The sequence below is a fragment of the Elephantulus edwardii genome, unplaced genomic scaffold (assembly GCF_000299155.1).
Source record: "Elephantulus edwardii isolate Elephantulus edwardi_28Jun2011 unplaced genomic scaffold, EleEdw1.0 scaffold00008, whole genome shotgun sequence".
Lineage (NCBI taxonomy): Eukaryota > Metazoa > Chordata > Mammalia > Macroscelidea > Macroscelididae > Elephantulus > Elephantulus edwardii.
Window position 1 is genome coordinate 24,734,555 of NW_006399758.1, and position 20,390 is coordinate 24,754,944.

Sequence of the window (20,390 nt, forward strand, 5' to 3'; positions counted from 1 at the left end):
ATCCTTGAGAAATTCTAGATTTGGTTCGTTTACTCCTTCCCCCCCCTTTAAATTATTTGCACATAGATAATATACCCATTATTTTTTAACTTGTGGGATTTTTATTCTGCCTCTTGGATTGCCAAGAAATGATCTAATAAAGAAACACTGTATTTTGAAACTAAATACAAATTACAGAACTGCTAACCCAAAGCCTCTGGTGGTTTGAATCCACAAGGGCCTCTCTCCACAGGAGAAAAATGGGTATTGTGCAATTTACAGCCTTGGAAACTCAGTCGAGACTCAGCAGAGTTGGTTCCAGCTTAATACAATGAAAGCATATGCACCTGATACTGTATAGTGATATCTCAACTTTTTGCATTATATGGATACTTGATCTCTACAGATAGTGTCCTGTAGGTATATCTAGGGGCAGTGAAATAGTTTGTGGAGTTCTGATGGTGCAGTCACTAATCAAAAGGCTGAGTATCTTCATTTTCAGCTGTGTAAGTCCACCAGCAGCTGCTTACAAGAAAGATAAGCTGTCTCCTCCCATTAAGATTTACAGACTTTGAAATCCAATGGAGGGTCACTCTGAGTTAGAATTAACTCAGTGACAGAGTTTATAGAAGTATTTCCTTTTTTTTTTTTTTTTCCAATATACTAGGGTGTGGTGGGTTGTGTTTTTTTTGGTGTGTGTACTGTCAAATCGGATCTGACTAGTATAGGAGGAGATTGCCCCTCCTTCTCCATCAGAGCATCTGGTGGATTTGAACCCAGAAGTATTTCTTGACATAGGAGACGTGGAAAACCTAAACATTTTCCCCATCCATAGTATTGCTAATGGGCTTCCAGAGGTTGTAAATCGCACTGGAGGAGTTTGCCCCTCTTACTCACTCCCATGGAGCAGCTGGTGTATTTGAGTTGCCTGCCTTCCCCACTATGCTGCAAGCACTCTCTGAGCTGTTGTGATTATGTGCATTAAGGTGGTGACTAGCACTCATAGTGACCCTGTGAGCAAAAGATCTATACCTTGCCCTATCCTGTCCTATCTTCACGATTTTTGATATGTTTAAACTCATTTTTGTAGTCACTGTGTCAGTCCATTAGCAATTGTAACAGAGATGAGGCTACTCCTTATCTTCTTCTTGGCCTTCTGACGTTATTAGAATTATTAAACCTTAGTACTTATCTCCAATTCTTGATTTAAAAATAAACAAAACACTCAATCACCCAATTACTCTTCTTTAATATCTTTTTGAATATAGCTTAATAGAGTGTTTAAGTTCTTTGGTTTTCTTTCTTTAACATTAATTTGAATGCTTACTGTAATATTACTCAATACCTCATCTTTTGAATTTTATCTGATGTTACAAGGGACTGACATACAACAACACCATAGACAATAGTCAAGATAACTGCCTGAACCTGTGCCATCTTCACAGTCTCTTCTGTGCATAAGCCTGAACCTGTGCCATCTTCACAGTCTCTTCTGTGCATAAGCCCATTGTTTTAGTCACTGTATGAATCCGTTTTGTTGAACATTGTTTTTACTTTTGTTGACATTCTACTTTTTCAAGCATGATATCCTTTTTAGGGACTAGCCCCTCCTGATTACATGCCCACAGTATGTGAGAGAAAGTTTCATCAGTTTGTCTTGGAGGAAGTAGTCATGTTGCTCTGTAGAAGAAAGGTATGGAAGCTTCATCTTACATACTTTAGACATGTTGTAAGGAGAGGCCAGTTATTAGAAAAGGACAACATTACTAGGAAAGGTGGATTGTCAGAGAAAGGAAGCCTCACCAAGATGGATTGGCACAGTGATTAACGATGGATTTAAACATCTGAGATGGTGAGGATCAGGGCCAGGTTCAGATCTGTTGTTCATAAGGTTGCTTTGAGTTTATGAGTTGTGATTAACTTGTTGGCACTTAGCAACAACAACAGCACAGCTAGTCAGGGGCATAGATGGTTACACTTCTTCCAGGAAAGTTTTTTTTTATTTTGGTAGTCCATGGTATATTCAATATTCTATTACTTATTTTTTAATACCAAGCTAATAGCCAGTGTATTTGAGACCTTGTATTTGAATCCTTGTACTTCTTTTTTAGCTTTGTGGTGTGTGCACTTTACAAAACATGATCTCCATCGCTTCTCGGCCTTTTGGCTAAGATCAAGTGTACAAAACATGATCTCCATTTCCTCAGCTATAAAAGTGAAGCTACTTGAAGTATCTTCAATATTAAATGAGACTCTATAGTGCAGAAGAGGAAGCCCTTGGATAAGATGGATTAACAGAGACTGTGGCCTTGGTGTCAGGTGTGTCAGACATGGTGAGGTAGGCTCAGGACAGGGCAGGGTTCAGATCCATTGTTCATAGGGTCACTGTGCGTTGTAGTGGACTCGGCAGCACATAACAACAGGGTAGTTAAAACACAGCATGTGGCAAGCTCTGGTAGCTTAGTGGCAAGAAGATGCACTGCAATCCCAGAGGTGTGCAGTTCAAATCCACTAGATGCTTTGCTGGAGAAGGAGGAACAATCTCCTCCTATACCAGTCAAATCTGATTTGATGGCGCGCGCGCGCGCGCGCACACACACACACACACACACACACACACACACAAATAATAATAGAAATTAAAAAAAAATACACAGCATGTTTAAAAGGGATTGTGGACTATCTTACCATAATATTGATAGCAGAATAGAATAGAGGTGAGAAGTTGAAAATCCAGTATATGATGATGAACATTTGAACTAAAGCAGAAGTAGCATTATTTAAACAGTGATGCTAGTTTTGGCAGATATTTCAAAAGCAGAATAATAAATATAACATGTGACTGCTGGATAAGAGAGGGAAAAGATGAAGCAGCTGTCTAATTTTGACTAGACAGTGACAGCTTTACAAAAGAAAGATCCAGTTTAGGAAATGAGGTAATGAATTTTGGTGTACTTCTGTGCAGTATTTTGAGAGATAGCTTGTAGAAAGTCCCCGGTATTTGTAAATATCTATATTGAGTTTCTAGTTCACTAATTACCAGCATGTAGGTGACATCACATGTATGAAATTACTCTGGAGAATACTACTTAACGAAATAAGATAACTTGGGGGAAACAGAGTGGAGGGAATGTTGTTGATTGCCGTTGAAGCCCGAGGTGCCTGTGAACACATTTCTGGTGCCATCCTTACTATATTCTGCTACTAACCTGGATTATAACCTTTTGACTTCCCTAAAATGGTTCTTTGTGGTCTGCAAGCTAAAACATTGGCTTTTGGACCCAACAAAGCAGTAAGATTGGTGTTGAGATGAGTAGAAAAAGATATGGGAGCATGGGGGACATGTCTGACTTCACAGGAATTAAATTTGTTTTATTGTTGCTGTGGACAGAGACAGTTCCCCTTTGTGAAGTTGGTAAAGGTCAGATATGACTGTCCCCACAGTCGTATGACTGGCCCTTGATATCTTTATACATACTCTGGTCGTGTTGTTAAGAGGAATCAATCCTTGGAGAAGGATATCATGCTTAGAAAGTTGGCACATCAGCATAAGAGAGGAGGATCCTCAACAAGATGGATCAACCCGATGATTGTAATAATGTTGTTGTTGTTATATGCTATTGAGTCACTTGTAACTCATAGTGACTCTATGTACAAGAGCCCTAAACCCTGCTCTATCTTGTGCCAGCCATATTGTCTCTGACACACCTTCCCCCATTACCCCAGTTACTGAATCCGCCCATCTTATGGAGGGTCTTGCTCTCTTGCACTGTCCCTCCACCCCCCCCCCCCAACATGATGTCTCCTTCTTGTAACATGTCCGAAGTATCTCAGATGAAGCTTCAGAATCCATGCCTCCAAGGAGCAGCCTCGTTTCACCCTCTCCAGGCAAAACATGTTCTCCTAGCAGTCCATGGTATATTCAACATCAATTCTCTTCTATCATCCCTAATCATTGTCCAGCTCTCTAATGAATAACAAGCAATTGCAAAGATTATGGCCTGGATGAGGTGCACCAGACTGATCTCAGTTGCTCTTCAGTACTCTGGAGAGGTCCCTGACAACTGACTTGCCTAAAGCAACTTGTCTTGATTTTCTGATGCCATGCCAAGAATGTTGATGGTAGAATCTGACCAAGGTGAAATTGTTGACAATCTCAGTCTCTTTCCCCATCCATCATGATGCTACAAATTGGCCCAGCGGTGAGATTGTCTCCTTGATGCTAAGCTTCAATCCATATTGAAGACTACAGTTCTTCATCTCCTTCAGCAAATGCTTCAAGACCTCCTCAGTTTTGGAAAGCAAGATTGTCATTTGCACAACACAGGTTATTGATGAGTCTTCCTCCAATTCTGATTCCATATTCCTCATAAAGCCCAGCCTCCTGAATGATCTGTCCCCCATATAGATTGAAAAGCTATGGAGAAAGGATGTATCCCTGATGTTCTCTTTTCCCGATATTGAACTATGCAGTGTTCCTTGCTCTTTTTGTATGACTGCTTCCTGGTCTAAGTACAGGTTTCACATGAGCACAATCGAGTGTTCTGGGATTTCCATTCTTTCCAGTGATAGCAACAAATTGTTGTGACCTACCCCATCAAATGCCTTTGCATTGTCACTGAAACACTAACATTCCTCTTCTACCCTCTGCTTTCAGCCAAGATATTTGGGATGTTGGCTTTCATGGCCCTAGTCCCATGGCCTTTTAAACCCTGCTTGTATTTCTGGCATTTCTCCACTGATAAACAGTTCCATTCATATTTGGATAATCTTCACCAGGATTTTGCCTATGTGTATTATTAGTGATACTGTTTGATAATTTTCACACTTGGTTGGATCGCCTTTTTTGTGAATGTGAATAAATATGGGTCTCTACCATTCAGTTGGCCAGGTAGCTGTCCTTCAGATTTGTTGGCACAACCTAGTGAGCATGTCCAGGGCAGCATCTGTTTGTGGAATTATGTCATTTGGTTCCATCAGTTGTTGGGGCCTTGTTTTCATATACTGTTGTGTACTGTAGAGTTAGAACTGACTCATAGCTGACCCTCCAGCAGGTTTTCAGAGGCAGTTAATCACATGGGAGGAGATTACTCATCCTTCTCCTGGGGAGAAGATGGTGGCTTCCAACTGTGTGCCTTTGGGATTTCAGTGCAGCTTCTTGCCACTAGGCCACCAGAGTTCCCATATGTTTATATGTTGCTGTTGTTAAGTGCCGTCGAGTGGCAGGCGACTCAAAGCGACCCTATGAACAGAAGTCCTGGACACTTCCTGTATAAGTTTCGTCCTTTCTCCAGGTTCAAAGGGTTTCGAGGCAAGCTGTTGTGGAAGTGGATGCAACTCCTACTTCCAAGCTTGTTATAATCGGGGAGCTCCACCAAACACTGTCCACCACGGGTAACCATTCTCGAATTTGATTCATATGTGTCATGGTGTTCGACTTCACAGCAACCACAAATTACCTCTGTACAGCAAGTGGACATACCAGGGTTACACGACCTAGAAGAATGTTTCACTGAAACCAGTTAAAGGCAGACCTAAAGGCTGTAAAGTAGAGTCATCCACCTTTGGCTTGGGAGCATGGCTTTCTGTCCGCTAGGCCAACTGTGCAGGCTCTCGCTCTCTCGTGTGCGTGGGCGGGTGCTCTCTCTCACACTCTCTCCCTCCTCACCTCCTCGTGGTGGTGGTGGTGGTGGTGGTGTTAAGTACCATGAGTCTGAGTCCTTGAGTCTCAGGCATCAGCCATCCCACCCACTTAGCCAGCTGATTTACAGATTGGAGCAAGAGAACCATCCCCAAGCTTCGTGAAGGATTTTAAGCTAGGGCCTGGAGCAGGCTCTGCAGGCCTTACTTACCCTTACTCTAAGTATAATATATATTATACTTAATTTTTTTTTTTTATTAGAAAGGTAGGGAGCTCCGTAGGCATAGTTCTTAGGGAGTTGTGCTGCAGATCCAATGAGGAGCCTCTGGTGGTTTAAATTCACCAGCAGTTCCTTGGGAGAGAAAATTGACAACCTTCTGTGCAGTTTATAGCCCCTGAAAACTAGAGGATTAGCAATAAGTGAATATTAGAAAAGTATAAGCTTTTTTAAAAAAAAAGAAAGAAAAAAGAACAGTATAAGCTCTATAAAATAAGGTAAATTTTTTGCACTGTTGTATTCTTATCTCCTGTAACAAATTCTGTCATATTAGATGCTCAGTAAATATTTGTTGAATCAGTTAATGGATTTATTTTACTATAATGGTTGAGTAAAATCTGATTGCAGTTCATATAGGGAGTAAATTAGAGTTAAGGATGGAGTTAAGCAGTGAATAGGAGTGTTTAAAAGAATCTTGCCAATTGAAGACATTGATTTTAAATAGGAATAGAAAGAATTCCTGGTGATAAAAAAAAATTTGGGAAATAAGATATTTAAATATCTTCTTTTAAGATTTAGGAAGTTTTGCCTTGAAGAAATTATTTTAAACTTCTTAGAGTTTTGTAGTCGTTTTTCCATAAAGAAAGAGAATACAGGAGGAGGTAATTGTTAAAGTAGTGGAGATCACTTGTCAGGTTTGGGATGTATTAGAAGGAAAGTGTGGCCAGGAATAAGCATCAAGAAAATTATAAGTCACTCTGACATCAATAATGTAACTTAGAGAGGTGGAAGTTTGTGATTAGAGAAGCTGTCTGGGTAAAGGTAGCATCCTTGTTGTTGTATATTGAGCACGTTCACTTTGAATAGTGACATAAGTGTTGGTGCCTCCTAGATAAACTGGAAAAGAAAATGTGAGAACTGTAGATTGTTGGAAGTAATTAACCTTTGGAAAGGATTATGGGCAGAAAATGGTTTGACAGAAGCCATGTATTATTTTTTTTTTAAAATTGAGTCTTAAAAATTAAGATAAGCAGTAATTGAAGACTTAATCAACAATGGAAAAAGTACATGGAGGTTATTGTTTTTAATTTCTTTAATTTGCCTTTAAAAAATGGAATGAAGTATATAGAGGTTGGACTGTTTTAAATGTCTCTAATTTGCCCTTTAAAGATGGTTATTTGAGTGAAAGTTAATAAGTATTCTTAGTTTTTTTAGCCAATCATTCATACATATTTTGCTTTATGACATTAATTACAGTTTTGAAAATAATTCTCTTCCATTTCCTAATGGTGTGTTGCCCTGGGTATTTAAAAGTCGGCTGAGTCCCAACTCAATCTGGAGGCTCATGTGTGAAGCTGTTGGATTATGAAAGGTGGATTCTTCTTGTTTTGGGTGAAGGTCTGGGTGAGGACTGTTTGCTTGTTTTTATTTTGTTCACAAGCTTTTGTGAGCTGATTGGATTTGTTGGATTTGGGTAGCAATGAGCTGTGGGCTAGAAGTGTCTTATTTAGAGGCAATCAGGGCCTGGTGCATGGGTCTGGATGTTTAAAAGTTGGTTGGGCCCTCAGGTGTGCAGCCCTCCAGCCTAGTGTTAATTGTATTTGGAATGAACATTCTTCTAAATGGTACAGCACTGGTTTGTCACTTTGCTGTATGGACGTAATTTGGGGTTGCTGTGATACTGAACGCTGTGCCACTAATGTGTCAAATCCCATGATGGTTACCCATGGTGGACAGTGTTTGGTGGAGCTCCCAGATTAAGTCAGATTTGAAAGCAGGAGTGGCATCCACCTCCTAAACAACATACCTCTGGAAAGTCTATGAACTTAGAGAAACAACAGTAGTTAAAGAACAGGGTTCAGTCTTACTCATAGGGTCGCTATGAGTCATGCTTCACTCAGTGGCACTTAACAGCAACAATTTTCTAATGGGGATTCCTGAGTGGAAGAAATTGTTATTATGCCCAGCTGCTAAAGTGTGGCAATATTATTTAAAAACCCATGGAGATAGCGGATTTTTAAAAAAGAGTAGTAATCCATTGCTGATAGACTATATATCTATTTGCTAAATTGAAACATGATGCATAGCTAACATAGTGTACTAAAAGTAACTCAATATAGATCAAGGAGCTAAATGTAAAAAACATAAGACTATAAGACCATCCAATTAAAAATAGGACATATTTTGCTCTGGTGGTTTAGTGGTAAAGAGCTTTGCTGCCAATCCAAAGACAGATAGTTCTAATCCACCAGCTATTCCACATGAGGAAGATGGACAGTCTTCTCTTTTTCAGTTTACTGCCTCTGAAAACCCATTGAAGGGTCAGCTGTGACTCAGTTCCATCCCAATGGCACATATAACAAAAACAACAATCTGTCATAGATTGTTGTTAGTGGCACTAAACAACATGTTGTTGTTTAACATATAACAAAAACAACAATCTGTCATAGATTGTTAGTGGCACTAAACAGCTTGTTGTTTAGTGCCACTGAGTTGGCTACACCTCATAGTGACCTGGTGCACAACAGATCTGGACCATGCCCTCTCCATGCCAGCTTCATCAACTCTGTTATACTGGAGCCCATTGTTACAGTAACTGTGTCAATCCATGTTGTTGAAGGTTTTCTCTCTGCCTGACCCTCTTACCTTTCCCAGCATGATATCCATTTCTTAAGGTTGGCCCTTCCTAACAACATGCCCAGAGTATATGAGACAAAGTTTCACCATCTTTACTTTTAAGGAGTACTTTGGTTACACTTTTTCCAAGGCATACTTCTCTGTTCTTTTGTCAGTCTATGGAATAAATAGTCAGTACTCTTTTCCTATACAACTATTCTGTCATCTTCGGTCATTGTCCAACTTTTAGATGCAAGCAGTTGAAAAGACCATGGCTTGAATTAGACACACCTTCATCTTTAAACTGGTATCTTTGTCTTGGGGAGGACCTTGACAGATTTTCCCAGTGCTATACTTCCTTTGATTTCTTGACTTTTGGTACCAAGGGCTCCAACTAAGACTAAATCTTTGACACCTTTAATCTTTCCGCCTATCATGACTGTTGCCTGTTGGTCCACTAATAAGGATTTTTATTGTATTGATATTGAGATATAATCATATTGAAGGCCATATTCTTTGTTCTTCTGCAGCAAGTGTTTCAAGTCCTTTTCACTTTGAGCAAGCAAGGTTGTGTCATCTGCGTAGCACAGGTAATTTATGAATCTCCAATCCTGATGCAGCATTTATCTTCATGCAGTCCAACTTCTTAAATGATTTGCTAGCATTGAGTTTGAATAGCTTTGGAGAAAGAATACAGCCTGATGCACACTTTTCTTGATTATAAATCGTGCAGTGTTACCTTGTTATGTATGGAGTAGAGGATAAACCAGACAGTTGCGACATTTGAAAAATTGAAGAGAGTTTTAGTGGTAAGGAGTTGCACAGCCAGACCAAAGGCACACAATTCAAATCCACCAGCACTCCTGCAAGAGAAGGATGGACAAAATTCTCCTGTGTGATTTGCAGCCTCTGAAAGCCAGGGTGGTCAGCTATAACTTGGTTCTGATGTGATGACATTTAACAACAACAATATGTGTAGCAAGACTTCTCCAAAAGAAAACCTAGAGATTGTGAATAAATACATTGATATATCTGACAAGGGGCTGATCTGTAGAAAATGACATTTCAACAAGAAAAAGACAAGCAATCCAATTAAAATAGGTAAAGGACACTTCTGTCCTATGCCATCCTCATCATCTGACACACATGAGCCCATTGCTGCAGTTACCCTCTTGTTGAAGGTCTTTCTGTCCTCCTCCAACCCTTCACTTTCAAAGCATGATGTCCCTTTCTAGAAATAGCCTCTCTTAGCAACATGCCCAAGTGTGTGAGACAAAGCTTTGCTGTCCTTGCCTCCAAGGAGCACTCTGCCTGCACTTTTTCCAAGACACATTTGTTGGTCCTTTTGCCATTCCATGGGATATTGAGTGTTTTTCTCCTATACCACAATTGAAAGGCATCTATAATTCTTCATTATTCTTATTCATTGTCTAGCTCTCAGATGTATAGCAAGTGATTGTGAAGACCACGGCCTGAAACAGGTGCACCTTAGTCTTCAAACTGACGTCATTGCTCTTAGGTAATTTGGATTGGTCCCTGACAGCAGACTTTCCCAATGTGATATGTCTCTTGATCTCTTTTTTTAAAAAATTTTATTTTATTATTTTGTGTGTGTACCGTCAAATTGGATCTGACAGGTATAGGAGGAGATTGCCCCTCCTTCTCCAGCAGAGCATCTGGTGAATTTGAACTGCACACCTCTGGGATTGCAGTACAGCTTCTTGCCACTGGGCCACCAGAGCTCCATGACTCTTGATCTCTTGATTGCTAGTATCAAGTTGTGGATCCAAGTAAAATTAGCTATTAGATGCAAATAAAAAGAATGATGAGATATCATCTCACCCCACCAACAATAAAAACAACTAAAAGCAATTGTTTTCTGGTCCAGTCCAATTCATAGTGATTTTCTCTTAGGTAACAGGAGTATAACACTTATCATTTTAATATATCGTAGTATTAAGGCACTTTTATGTTCAGTTTAAATCTGAAAAAATTAATAATATAACACTCTTAAATATAAAGTGTTAGCATTAGGAGCATAGTAGTTGTTAGTATCATTCACCTTTGTGCCATGTTACATGATATATACTTGGCAGGTAGGTAGGTCCCCAAATAGGCCTTCAGTACTAAATATGTTAGGTGAATAAATGGCATTTCCTTATGTTAAATTACATTTTCTTAAGGGTTAATTCTCCAAGACTTTCCTTTGTCGTGTATTTATCAAATAGATACTGATTTTTTTTTTTTACGTAAGTACAAGGTACTTTTTAATTTTTTAGCAATAGTGATTAATCTTTTGTTGGAATAAAGTAACCAAAGCCACTGTATATGGATATGATATTCTAAATAAAATGTTTTTACTAGTATACTACCTTGCTTTATGTGCTCAGGTGGTATAGTGGCAAGAAGTTGCACTGAAATCCCAAAGACACATGGTTCAAGTCCACCAGCTGCTCAAGTGGGAGAAGGATGGGTCAATCTCTCATGCTGTTAACTGCTCTGAAAACCCAACGAAGGGTCAGCTAAGGGTCAGTTCTGACTCTACAGTACACAACAACAACAACAACAACAACCTTGATTATTTTTTTGTGAATTTCATTCAGAATTTTTTTATGAAAGAATAAGAGATGTATTCAGTGATTAAGACTGGAAGAATATTTGTGCAAATAATTTATTTAGTAGCCTTGACATTGGTTTGATGAAACCCCCTCCATGGAAAAAGGGACCCCTGGTGGCCTCTTGGTAAGAAGCTGTGCTTCAATCCCAAAGGCAAAGAGTTCTAATCCACTAGCTGCTCAGTGGGAGAAAGATGAACAATCTCTGGTGGGATTTATTTCCTCTGAAAACCCAGTACTCCCTTGTACCAATATTTTACCAACACTGTGGTACAAATAGTATAATGAAACATTAGTTATTCCAACATTTTTGCATTAGCAATTCAGTTAATTAATGTGTTGTGCAACTGTCAGAATGTCTTCAGATTTTTCTGTCACCCTTAACAAGTGTGGTGTCCTCAAGCAGTGACTGACATTGGCTTTTGTTTGTTTCATTTGTATTCATTTGAGTAAATAAAACACATCTCTATTGGTGAATTTTTAAATCATTGCTTACAATCTGCAGAAAATACATGGAAATTAGAAACAAGTGAAGTAGATTATATAGCATCCTTTGTTGACTGTCATTATGAGATGTTCTTGTGTTAATGAAAGTATTGGATTCCATTCAACATCTGCCTCAACTTTCTGGATTGTTAATGGTATTAAGTGATCATGGAAATGAGGTTGTTCTCCCTGAATAACCTATCTTCTGGCATTGGAGAAGGACAGATCAGGCATATCTTAGCTTTGCTTTTATAGAGCCTACTTCTTAACTGCCATTGACCACAATTACCTCCCAGGGTGATGACAAATAAGTCACTATCTACTGTAAAAATAGGACATTGGAATACTAGGGAAATGAGAGAACAAAACATTTCTATTACAAGTTCTGTATGTGATTACATTCTCACTAATGTCTATTTTGGTTGTGAATTCATTGAAAGTCCCTAAAACACATTACTAATGTCTATTTTGGTGGGTGAATTCATTAAAAGTCCCTAAAACACATTATATGGAGTGTTAGCTGTACTCTTTTTTTAAAAAAAATAATTAAAAGTTGATTATGAATATAGGTGTTTTTATTTTTACCATTTTGAAAGAAAATGCTTTTCTGTTTGTCTTAAAGAATTTTAGCAAATAACCAATGTGGAGGTTCACATAGTGATTGTAGACTATGTAAGGTGTTGTTGTTGTGTACCATTGAGTCACACCTGACCAATGGCTGACCTCCCAGTGGGTTTTCAGAGACATTTTAATTGCATGGGAGATTACCTATCCTTCTCATATGGAGCAGCTGGTGACCTCAAACTGCTTGCTTTTGGGATTGCAGCACAGGTTTTTGCCACCTGGTCACTAGAGCCTCCCTGTGATACAGAAATAGACTATTGTTTGCTCTTTGGCTAGAAAGAAAATGAATTGTAGAATCAAGTGTATCTGTTTCTTTTTTTTATATGAAAATTTGCTGTGTTCAGTTATGTGATGTATACACACAAACAAATACATACATATATGAATTTTAATTGAGTATTTAACATACTATTCATGAGGGTCAAAACAGTAATAGGTCTAGTGAATCTTAAGAGCTATATGGAAAGAATATTGAGAAATTAATGTGTTATATTTATTCTGCATAGAAATTAGGTAATTCTTTTTATTGTCCTAGGTAATCTTGAGAAGGTAATCATTAATTTTGTTTCTTAATACTTTGGACATTAATAATGAATAATGGAGATTATTCACTTGAAGTATGTATTTTTAAAATTTAATAATACATATAGTCTATAAATGATGAGAAAATATTGCATGTTGATTTGATTAAAATAGCTAAAAGATAACCAGTGCTTTTCAACTGTATCAGTTTGCTTACCCTTGAATCATAAACATTTTAAACTTAGCATAGTTACTAATATGATTCTTAAGTTTTAGACAAGTTTCAGTTGATTGTGCTTATTCAGAATAAAAGAAGACATTTTGTTAAAGGATTGAAAATTTGTCTTGATATTTTACAGTTTTGACTATAGAAGTTATTTTAAAAATTCTTTTCTGTTTTAGAAAATGGCAGTGTTGTCCAAGTTGGAGAATTGTTACCTTGCAAGATTTGTGGAAGAACATTCTTTCCAGTAGCATTAGTAAGTAGACTAATTTGTACCTTTTTGCTGTTGAGATTCAATACAGATCACTAAATGCTTAATGTTTCAGGATGATTTTTATGTGAAAAACCTATGTGGACTAATTTGAAGAGTTCTTAGATATGGTTCTCTGCTCTAGAATATCAGTTCCTCCATCCTATTACTTTATACCATGTTGGTTGGTTTTTTTAAGAGTTGGTCTTTAAAACTTTTTCGTTAACATATTGTAAGTACTTCAGGGAATTTCCAAGAGGGGATAGATGAGACAAAATTGTGAAGATAATGATCATTGTTGAAGCAGGGTCACGAGAAAGTGGAATTTCTTTATAGCATTTTTCAGCTTTTATGGATGCTTAAAAAATTTTAAAAACAACAACAAACTAACCATGCCTTTTTTATTAAATATAAAAATGAACTTAGAATACATTATACTTTGCTTATCTAGTTTTAGATACATAAGTATATTCTACATTACTGGTCTTAATTAAGGGAGAAAAAGAGCTAAAGGCCCCTTTTACATAGTTCTGCCCATCCACATAGGTCAGTCATCAATATTCAGGTAAAGATAGAAAAGCCATATTGAAAGACAAACTCCATATGTAGGACGAAGACTGTTTCTTTGAATATGAATTTGCTGATAAGTTACGTACCACGTATCTTCTTGCAGCTTCCAGCATGTTTCTTTAAAGCAAAGTAAGGCAGTAATGATCCATGAGCATCACGATCAGTACGAATTATTTTCAAATGATAGTTGTGTGGGTTTTTTAATCCATCTAAGATGAGTTGTTTGCACATTATTTATTCTTTTTCTTATCAGTTCATCATTTTTCAAAACTTCAAGCATTCAGTTTACGTTTTCACTGAAAGAAATGTTGTGATATGCTTCTGGTTTTGCCTGTGTTTATCAGAATTAGTGTGAGGAACAAGTATCAGGACTAAATTTATGGGAACAAATACATATGTGTCTGCTAGAAGGTGGAAAAGGTGGAGGGTCAGTGAAAGAAAGGAACACTCCTTTTCAAGGTAATTGATACAGTGACTGTACCAGTGGGCTCAAGCATGTCACAGATCGTGAGGATGGTTCAGGAGAGAGCAGCGTTCTGACTTCGCCTTTCTTGAGTTGTTGTCATAATTGACTACATGGAACCTAACCACAGCACTGCCACCACCACTAGAAAGTAGTATGCTAGACCTGCTTTTTTGTAAGTAGTAAAGGCAGTTTATTCTAAGAACTCTAATTATAGTTTTACTTGTCAAAATGAAAACTGGAAGCAAGTGTACGAAAGTAGTATTCTTTTTACTAATTGTGTATTACGAATAGTAAGAGGTTCCGCCATGACAACACAGATAATTAGTTGTCAATTTTGTTCCCTCCCCCCCCCAAGCTAAAGTTTACAGCTCCAATGTCTTTAGTGTTGGTTAAAACACAAAAGGAAATAGTTTCATTTCTTTTCATGTGTGGTACACATTTTGTTTATATTTAGTGTACTAACCTGATCAGTCATCACGCTATATGTAAGATACAGAAATTTGTTATTTATCCAAGAAGTTAAGAGAAAGTCCATTAAGAAAGCTTCTGTCGTTTAAATGAGAGTTTATTCTTGAGTTGGCACTTGGCTCCACAATCAACACTTTTGGTACCAGCAGCCTGGAATTCGAAAGACGAATTGCATTGGGAAAGTCTGCTGTCAGGGACATCTTCAAAGTACTGAAGAACAATGGTGGAACTCTGGAGACCAAGTTGCACCTGATCTAGGCCATGGTCTTATCAACTGTGTGTTATGTGCTATGCATCAGAAAGGTGAACTTAGGAATGATAGGAGAATTGATGCCTTTGAGCAATGGTGCTGGAGAAGAGTGTTGAATATACTATGGACTGCTAAGAGAACAAACAAGTTTGTTCTGGAAAGGGTGAAACCGGGTTGCTTCTTGGAGGCAAGGATTCTGAAGCTCTGTCTACATATTTTGGGCATGTTGCAAGGAGGGACCACTCCTTGGACAGGGACATTATGCTTAGGAGGGTGGAGGGACAGTGTAGGAGGGAAGACCCTTGATGAGATGGATTAACATAGTGACTAGAAAATGAGGGTAGGCGTGTCCATGACAATAAGATTGTCTCAGTATAGAGCAGGGTTCAGAGCACATAGGGTTGCTATGAGTTGTGAACAATTTGATGGCACATAACAATAAACAACAACAAAACTTAAGAGGAATATATAGCTTATGTACTGGATAGATAACCTTATTGTCTAGCTGAAGAAAATGACTAGGTGAAGAAAGGTAAAATGATTGAATTCTAAAAAGATAAGAAAATTGAGGAAGAACACAGATCCAATAGTTTTATTTATTTTGTTAACTTTTTATTATGTAAATTTTATTAATGGGAATTCTGTTAATTTGAGAGCTCTGATGGCTTACTGGTAAGAAATTGCACTGTTGAGGTAAAGGCTCACGGTTCGAATCCACCAGCTGCTCTGTGGGAGAATGCTGGAGCAGTCAGTTCCTATGTGATTAACTGCCTCTATGTGGTAAAGCCACTGGAGGATCTGCTATGGGGCAGATATGACTAGATGGTATACAGTAACAACAAAAACCAAAATGTTAATTTAGTAATGCTGACTAATTTTTTGTAATCCTAACAGGGAAGACCCTCTATGAGGTGGATTGATTTAGTGACTGGGGTAATTGGGGTGGCTGTGTCCGAGATGGTGAGATTGGCACAGGATAGAGCAGGGTTTAGGGCTGTTGTACATAGGGTCGCTATGAGTCGCAAATGACTCGATGGCACGTAACAACAAGAACAACAACACGACTAATATATTTCTTTCCACTTACATAGTTTCTATATTATCTGTGTCCAAATTTTTAGTGAAAAAATATTTTTCTTTTTTAAGCCAAATAGATTTAAATTGATTGTATTGTCTTCCTTATTTTTAGAAGTGAGAAAACTTGAACCTTAAACATCACTAAAATTTTGAAAGCACATTTAGTGTTTTGTGAGAGAAATAATGTAACGTGTGTTATAGCTAGAAGTGTAACAGTTTTAATTTTAGAGATGAATGTGAATTATGCCTTAAAATATGGAAAGCTTATTATTAAAATGAAGAAATGAGCCTAATGGATAGATATGATTTGTTACAATCTCAACTTATCCTCCTAGTATGTGGCTTCTGAAGATTTTCTTTCCAAGTTAAGATAAATACTTGGGAGAAGGAAATTGGACATAGTGGAGATCAAAACAGAAATAACAGTAAAATCTTTAGAAGAAAAATGGATCTATTTTTGAACTGCGGTAGATATACTCATGGAAGATGGTAGTAAAGTTCCAAAATATTTAACACTTTTTGGGTGAAAGTAGTTTTTTCAGTTGTGTTAAGCCCTTGCCCACCCCCACCTCCTGGAAGTTGTAACATGAAAAAAGACAAAAAAGTTCTGTAGATGTTAGGCAGTATGTATGTAATAGCTTTGGGAAATAGTTGTTGAGTAGATTGTATATTTTTTCTGTTAAAGAAAATATTGCTGTCTTATTACAATTTATATGGTTTTAAAAATGATCTTAAAGTTCTTAAGCTAATTTCAGGTGAAAATGTAAAGTACAATAGTTTTCTCATATTTAGAAAAGAAGATGATATATTGCATTTCTTGATTTCAACAGAAAAAACATGGACCTATTTGCCAGAAAACTGCCACTAAAAAACGGAAGACTTTTGATTCAAGCAGACAGAGAGCTGAAGGAACTGATATCCCAACAGTAAAACCTCTCAAGCCTAGGGTAATTACATAAATCCTTTTGATAAGTATTTACTTTGGTACTGTATACACTGGGAAAAAAAATCTTGTATTGGTGTTATACTAACTTTGAAGAGCAAAAGAAATTATACCATGTCATGCACTAAACTTGAAGAAGTGACTAAAGTGTGTCAGAGGCCAGAAATGGCTGTAAGTTATTTATAGCATTGTAGAGTTTTGTTCTAGGTAGAAAATCATTAGAAGAAAAAGTCCTCATATATTCTTGATAAGTTATTTTAAGGGTAATATTTGAATTATTGTTGCCTCTTAGCATGGTGATTTGTTATAACTATTGACCATTTATTTACTTGAATTTCACTAGTCTTTCGGACTCTGCTGCCCAGGCTAATTACCAAAACTCGAGTTGGCATAATTTTTGTCCCTTTCATTGTTCTCCACTGTTTTTGTATATAATCTTCTATTTCGATTTCTAAAAATTGAAAGAGCAGATTTACAGGCTCCTTTTCTGATGTTAAGGATATTCTTTTACTTTTTGAGTAAATGGTCTGTAGTTTTTCAGTTAATGTGATTCAGTAATTCTTTTTTGCTGTCATAATAAGATGTGATTCATTTTAATTTAAAAAGATCTATCTCAATGTAAAAATTGATTGGAAAATTAACTTAAGAGTTGAATTTAAATATACTTTTTTTGGTGTTGGAGAAAGTTTAGCAAATAAGTTCTCACTTAACAATTTGTTAAATTGGTTATACTTTATAACAGAATAACTGTAATATTTGTGTGTATATATTGCCCACACAAACATATTCATTTTAAATAGATATCAGTATGGACTCATAGTGAACTCAATTTTTATTTAAAAAATGTAAAATATTCAACTCCTACTATATGTTCCTTTCAAACAGTTCTTCCTGTCATCTGTTTTAATGCAGTGCCCATTAGCTATCTATTCTTTCCCCATTTCTCTCCAACCCACCCATGTCTGTCCTATTTTATAACAGCAGAGTTAATGCAGTATTTTTGTGACTGGGATATTTGATTTAGCATAATGTCCTCAAGGCTTCCCCCATGTTGTGTAATGCTTGAGTATTTAATTACTTTTCAGTGCTGCACAGTATTCCATTTCATTTTCATTTGATTCTAGGAAATTTTAAAATTTAATTTTTAATTTCTTTTGTTTCCCATTTGTTGTTAAGCAAGGTATTATTCAGACCCTGTATAAACAACTTTTATTGTTCTGCTTATTATTAATAAGACTTAAATCATTATAATTAGAGAAGATGCTTTTTCTTTTTTCCAGTGTTTATTTTTAATTTATCAGAAATTGCTTTGTGACCTAAAATACCATCTGTTATGGAGAATGGTCTACGTACTTTGGAGAAAATTATGTTGCTTTTATGGGGAATTTTCTGTAGATGTCCTTAAGGTCAGGTTAATTGATTATATTATTTAGAGCTTCTGTATCTTTGTTATGCTTCTCATTATTATATTTTTCCATCAACAATGGTATATTAAAGCCACACTGGTATTGTGGTACTATATCTTTTTTCAATACAGATATGGTTTGTATAATATATTTTAGAGCTTTATCATTCAGCACACAAATGTTTATTACAGTCAAGTCTTCTCTAGGTAGAGTGACTCTAATCATTATATAATGCTGATGTTTTTCTCTTCTGATAAATTTTTACTTGAAATAGAATTAGTATAAGATTAATATTACTATTTCTGCTATTTTGTTGGTTACTGTTCTTGAGATTTCAGTCCTCACATTTCAGTTTTTAACCTCTTTATGTCTTTGTGTCTACTGTACATGTCTTTTGTAAGCAATCTTTTGATGGAAATTTTTCTTAATCTTTTCTGCCACTCCTATCTTTTGACTGGTATAGTTAAACAATTTAAATTCACTGTGAATATTAGAACGTATTTATTGCTGTCATTTTATTGTTATTACTATTTTTAAGGTTATTGAGAATTTTCGTTCAACAAAAAATTTGTTGTGGTTTTTTTTGTGCTGAGTTTTGTTTATGAATTTCTTTTTAATTCCATCATTGGGTGGTTTTAATCTGTGACCCTCAGGCCTGATTTTAATTATTTTTGGTCAAACGTTTTTCTAAGTGGTATAGCATTTGTCAGTCCATTTGCTGTGCAGAGGTAACTCTTGGTTGCTGTGATGCTAAACACTGTGACACTGATGCGTCAAACACAACAATGGTTACCCATGGTGGACAGTGTTTGGTGGAGCTCCCCAATTAAAACAATCTTGGAAGCAGGAGTGGCATTCATTTCCAAAATAGCTTGCTTCCAGAAATCCTATAAACTTGGAGAAACAATGAAAGTTTTACAAATGTTCAAGTCTTTCGTTCATAGGTTGCTATGAGTCGCCTACAAGTCGACGGCACTTAACAACAACAACACTATGTATAGTCTGAATATATGGTATGATCCTTATGTAAAGATATTAAACTACTCACAAGAATCTTAGCATGCTGTTACTGTTACGTGCTGTCCAGATTTCTTCAACTCATAGCAACCTTGTGAGCAAATACCTGAATTTTGCTCTATTCTGCACTGTTCTCACAATCTCTGAAATGCTTGAACACTTTGTTAGCTTCATTGTTCTAGTCCCTCTTGTTGAAAGTCGTCCTCTCTTTCTCTGACCCACCATCTTTCCCAGCATGATGTCTTTTACCAAGAACTGGCCCCTCTTAAAAACATGATATGTGAGATACAGTTTCACAACCCTTGCTGCAAATGAGCTTCAGCCATGACGAATGATTGTTCCTTTGGCACTAGATGGAATTTTCAGTACTCTTAACTGCAGTTATCTTGTTTGGTTAGTTGTCAGTATTTATGAAACTTAGGCTTTTTGCAGAGAAATTTTACCTTTTCAGTTATCCATGTATAACTTTGTTAACTCATTTTCTTTCTTAGAGCCATAGTGGTGAACTTCCTGTGATATTTATTTCTCAATACCCCCTTTCAGACCTTATATTTCTGTGATTAAACTACCTAAAAAATACTCTGACATATGTTTTAGTTACTTCAGTGAAGTAGGTGAAGTTAAGCACCTGATTAAACAAGCTTTTGAAACAGCATTATGCTTTCTGTGACATTAAAATTTTTCAATAGTAGAGGAAGAACTTTTCTTTATAGAGAAATTAATCTTATTGATAAATCATTTTACAGTAGAAAATTAAATGTTTATATTGATTTTTAATTTATAAATATTTAAGAGGAGAGTAAAGAGCACTGGTGTTCTCATGGTGAGAAGCTGACCTGCAGTCCCAAAGACATGCTGTTTGAATCTACCAGCTGTTCTGTGGGAGAAGGATGGGCAGTCTCCTCCCATGCAGTTTACTGCCTCTGAAAACCCACTAGAGGGCCAGCTATGAGTTGATTCTGACTTAATAGCACACAATAACAACAAAAAAAAAATGGAGGTTGTGCCAAGAAATCTGGA

At 36.8% G+C, this 20,390-nt stretch overlaps 1 protein-coding gene across 1 annotated transcript in view; it reads left to right on the forward strand.

The window, feature by feature from the left end:
- ZC2HC1A (zinc finger, C2HC-type containing 1A) overlaps nt 1-20,390 on the forward strand; it is a 51,774-nt gene that overhangs the window by 2,613 nt on the left and 28,771 nt on the right. Inside the window, exons 2-3 of the mRNA XM_006880544.1 lie at nt 13,103-13,179; nt 16,835-16,951. Coding sequence (XP_006880606.1) covers nt 13,103-13,179; nt 16,835-16,951 — 194 coding nt within the window. The remainder of the gene's footprint in view (nt 1-13,102; nt 13,180-16,834; nt 16,952-20,390) is intronic.